Source organism: Penaeus chinensis, chromosome 5 (assembly GCF_019202785.1).
Source record: "Penaeus chinensis breed Huanghai No. 1 chromosome 5, ASM1920278v2, whole genome shotgun sequence".
NCBI lineage: Eukaryota > Metazoa > Arthropoda > Malacostraca > Decapoda > Penaeidae > Penaeus > Penaeus chinensis.
The window spans coordinates 31,901,067-31,906,066 of NC_061823.1; the positions used below are offsets into that span (position 1 = coordinate 31,901,067).

At 39.4% G+C, this 5,000-nt stretch overlaps 1 protein-coding gene across 1 annotated transcript in view; it reads right to left on the reverse strand.

Annotated features, from left to right (window-relative positions):
• Positions 1-2,953: 2,953 nt before the first annotated feature.
• The window catches only part of LOC125025834 (facilitated trehalose transporter Tret1-like), a 10,178-nt gene continuing 8,131 nt past the window's right edge, over positions 2,954-5,000 (reverse strand). The window contains exons 5-7 of the mRNA XM_047614108.1: positions 4,162-4,869; positions 3,776-3,893; positions 2,954-3,136 (exon numbers count right to left, since the gene is read on the reverse strand). Of these exons, the coding sequence (XP_047470064.1) occupies positions 2,954-3,136; positions 3,776-3,893; positions 4,162-4,869 (1,009 nt within the window). The remainder of the gene's footprint in view (positions 3,137-3,775; positions 3,894-4,161; positions 4,870-5,000) is intronic.

The following is a 5,000-nucleotide window of genomic DNA, read 5'->3' on the forward strand; positions in this document are numbered from 1 at the left end:
AAAGAAAACAAATGATATAGAAAAAGAGAAACTGAAAAAGCGAAAAGCTGACAGAAAGCGAGATAACATTTAATTTATCAGATATTTCCTCTCTCTCCTATCTTTCTCCTCATGAATCGGTTTCAGTTCGGTTACGGGATGAATCACTTTACCTCCGGACATGAGTCATATAAAAGTTGTATCTTTATGAAGCCATTATTTGCGCCAAGACGTCATAGGTAGTCGAATCCATGGAGAAATTATTTGATGTTGTTAAAGACCGTTAGCAAGTTTTTTTTTTTTTTTTTCATTTTACTTGCATAATTTCGTCTCATATTCTTTCTTGTTTTTTTTCTTTCTTTCTTTCCTTCTTGTCCTTTGTTTATTCTTTGAATGATGTGCGCTTCACTAACATCTCCCTTTTATAGTAACCGAAGCCGTGGTCAGTAACGACTGGGCGATCGAACAACTATGTATATCTTCATTATTATTGTTATTATTATTACTATTATTATCATTATTATTACTATTATTTTTATTGTTATCATTATTATTATCATTATATCATTTCTTTTTTCTGGTTGGTAAACTTCCTTTTCTTCTCTATCAGCACCATTCTCTTCTTTTCAAACGGTGACAAGAACAGAATCTGCCGGTTAATTGAATTGTAAATGAACTTCTAATTATCTCAATCTTAGGTAATTAATTCTGTAAAACGTTATATTCCGTCAAATATCTAAAAATTGAAAGATATAGAAAAATGAAGGTTATATATGATTAAATAATTTTTGGTTTGAAGAGCAATATTCTTTTAAAAAGGCGAGAGAGAGATTGGCCGTTAATTGAGAGAGAAGGCAGTATTGCATAGCGAATTAAGTGCAAGAAACAGCCAAATGAAATCATAATAAGCAGCAAAGTATATCGAGATATAGACAAACTGACAAATTGCGTCCAACATGATAGACTAGATTAGTTACCCTGAGAATAAAAACATTTTCTTTGATGGCACTCCATTGGAGGGATAACTTAACTGAATTTACAATTTTGTAACTCGAAAATATTCCATATGTCAATTTCTTTATACATCAACTCACATTTCCCTTTAATGTGGACGAGGACTTAATGTGATTCCCCTTTTACATAATTCATGTTAAGAATCTGATGAGGTGCCCTTACTTTGAAGAGCAAGATAAAAGTACTTCGTAGATACATATTTTTTTTATATTCGTAATTTCGTTTATCTCGCTTGATGTAGGCAAAGCAAGATCGTTAATTTATCATCCCTTATTCTATTAGATTATCTTTTGAAGGATTAATTGCATCGGGTTACGCTGCATGTATTATAAACCATTGTTTATTTTCATTACATGTTTTTTCTTTTCTTTTCTTTTCTTTTCTTTTTTTTCTTTTTTCTTTTTTTCTTTTTTCTTTTTTTTTTTTTCTTTTTGCTATTGTTTCTTTTTTCTTTCTTTCTATTTTCATTTATGCATTTTGCACCTGTATAATGCGTTATTCATTCTGAAATCAGTGAGATGAAGATACTCATTGGAAAGTGTTTTGTTTTGTTTTGGATTTTTTTTTTTTTTTTTTTTTTTTTGTGTGTGTGTGTGTGTGTGTGTAAAATTACCTGATTTAAGAAAATTGCGATGTATAACGCAAGTTTGTACTCGGAAATTGAAAAATTACCTGGTTTAAGGAAATATTGTTGAATGACAGAAATAAAATTTGATTCTTTATCAATTTCAGTTTTCATTACTACCACTGATCTATCATGTTCATTTACACATACAATTATCTCAATTAGCTATGTATTCCTTTAGTTATGCACATATTAGAACAAAACGCCTACAAAGAAACATACAGTCACATAATTCCCCATTTTTTTAAAGTCTGCCCGTGTGATTTCGATTAACGGAAGCCATTTCCTTATGCTTGCCCAATGCCCAAGATCATACCCATTTTCCTTCTATTTAGTAGCACCATGAATGAAAGAAAATGTGGCTGATGTATTGTATTTGACGATTGATTTATAATTCTAAATTTTGACTTAAAAACACGATGTTTCTTACTATTGTTTACATCGTGAATTATTGGTGAGCATTGCAATAGGTTTGTTTGATTTTCTTGTGTGTATGTGTAGTGTATTTCGTAAACAATAAAACAAAAAGAACGAATTGTTATTAAACTTTTATTAAAATGAGCATAAGGCCCTAACAAGAATAGTGAATCATGACTTAAGTTACACATACATCATACACCATTTATAATTCTTACACATTTACATAACTATTCGAAGGTTTCATTACACACAAACAAACAAAAGATAAACAGATTCACACACAGAGAAAAGAACAATAAATAATGACTTCACAGTTCATTGTTATTTTCGTACATTTTCTCTCATCTTTTTGTTCATACATACACGCTTTTGAGCATGATTTGTATCCATGCTAAAAAATAAAAAAAAACAGTAGAACATAATAATGATTTTTTTTTTTTTTTTGAAAATAATAATAATAAAATAAATAAGAATAAGAGTACAAAAGAGTGAAGAAAATAAAATGAAATAAGGTAAAAAATTTACATTCTTTCACCATATTCCGAGATACTTGAAAGGTACAAGGCAAATATATATCTCGGAATACCCTGATATGATAATATAATTCCACATTCAATATTCCCAGATTTTCTAGATTCGCTACCCTAAATAATTTTTTTTTTTTTTTCAGTGAAAACTCCTGGTCCCTCAGCGCAGTCATCACCCTCACCCCTACCCATATATCCCCACCCACTCACCCCTACTTTCATCCCTCTCACCCCCACCCCACTCCCACAGTCCAACCTCACCCCCACCCCTCTCATCCCCCCCTTAACCCATCTCACCCCCCCCCCCCCTCTTACCCCCACTATAACCCCTCTCACCCCCTCTCCCCTCTTAACCCCCACTATAACCCCTCTCACCCCCACCCCCCTCTCACCCAACAGCCTTACCCTTCGTCTCGATCACCGCAACGAAACAGAACACGACCCCCACCACGCTGGTCGCCCCATAGAACCAGTAGAGACCCGCCTGCGTGAAGAGCTCCATCATAGGACTATAGAGCTGGAGGACGAGGAAGGTCAGTATAGTTCCAGCCGAGATGCAGATGGATGAGGCCTGTGGGGGGGGGGGGGGGGGAGAAAGGGAGAAGGGTAAAATAAGGATAATTATTAGGGTTTGCAAGTGATGAGGAGGAGGATTGGTGGTGATGATGGTGATAATGGTAATTGATGATGATGATAATGATAATATTTATGATAACAACAATGATAATGATAAGAATAAAAAATAAAAATGATATAGATAATAATATTAATCGATGGGATGATTTGTTGTGGTTAAAATGTAGATTTTCTTTTGAAAAAAAATTAATATAATGAAAGGCATTCGTGTTATCCATCACTACCATATTTCTTACGATTTAGAATGTCAACACAAGATTGCAATAACAATTTAAACAATCCAAGAATTCAAGTGCAATGGTATACTTATATTCTGATTCTAAGAACATGAAAATTTCTGTGATATAGCATATCTTCATGGCCTCTAATAGTTTACTGTAACCTATTATAGAAAATAATGTTATAGCGTACAACACAATATAACCTTATATCCCATTGTGCTATATAACCTTACGTTTTATAACTACAAAGTATAGCCTATCATAACCGACAATAAACAGCCTCATAGTTTAGTATATCCTATCAGACTATACATCCTTACATCCTAATATAAGGTTACACGACATAGGCCTACCTGAGCTCTGAGGTTGGTAGGGAAGTACTCCGACGAAAGGACGTACGGCACAGGGTGGACGCCGATATCACAGAAAAAGAGGGAGACAGTCACGCACACGGTAGGGACCCATTTCAGCCTGGAAGTATTGATAACTGGTGTTTTGTTGCTTAAGTGTGGTACGTTTGAGCAGTGTTTCTCGGGTCTTGATTGGTTTAGTAAATGGAGGAGATGTATCGAGGGGTAAATAGTATAGAAATGTAAATAGCTGTAGGGAATCATAGGATAGGTGTAGGTATGGGGATAGATTTAGATGGAACGGGAGCCAGTGTGGAGCAACACGCCCCAAGATAAAAGCAATTTGTGTTGTGATTCTATTCGCTTTCCAGGCCCGAGTTAGTGCTTACCTGTCGAAGGAGTCGTCGCCCGGCTCGGCGCCCTCGGCCAGGTGGACGTAGGTGCCGAGGATGAGGAGGCAGGCGGCGTTGACGGCGTGCGAGCCGATGAGGCAGTTCCTGCGGCCGACGCGGTCCATGAGCAGGATGGCGGCGAGCGTCCCGCCCACCTTGAGCGCCCCCGCGATGGCCGTGATGGCGTCGGGGTCCAGCGGCGCCCCCGTCGCCTGCAGGACACGCGCCGTGTAGATCATGAACACGAAGTTGCCGCAAAGCTGCATGAGGGCGAACAGGGTGACGACGACGGCGATGCGCTTGAGCACGTCCGCCTTCAGCAGGCCCCGCCAGCCGCCCTCGCCGCCGCCCACGCGGTTCCGCCGCTCCAGGTCGGCCACCTCGGCCTCCACGTCGGCGTAGTCTCCGCGCAGGCTCCGCAGGATGACGAGCGCCTGCTGGCGACGCCCCTTGATCACCAGGTAGGACGGCGACTCCGGCAGGAAGAAGGAGCCGACGAGGAGCAGCAGCGGCGGCAGGATGCACACGAAGGCGAGGACGTGCCACGCCAGCACATAGCCGAGGGACACCGTGTACAGGCCGCCCAGCACGATGCCCATGGTGGGGATGGTGGCCATGGTGCCGCGCAGGTGGGAGTCCGCCAGCTCCACCACGAAGGCATAGCCAGCGATGGTGGTCATGCCGCCCGCGAGACCCAGGATGAACCTGAGGGGCGGAGGTAGAAGGGGCCAGAGTCTTTATCATGCATGCTACCATAAACTATTATTTAAAAAAAAAAATCATAAAAAAAACACCACTATTATCTCATCAATAACATACACCAATTCCAAAACAAC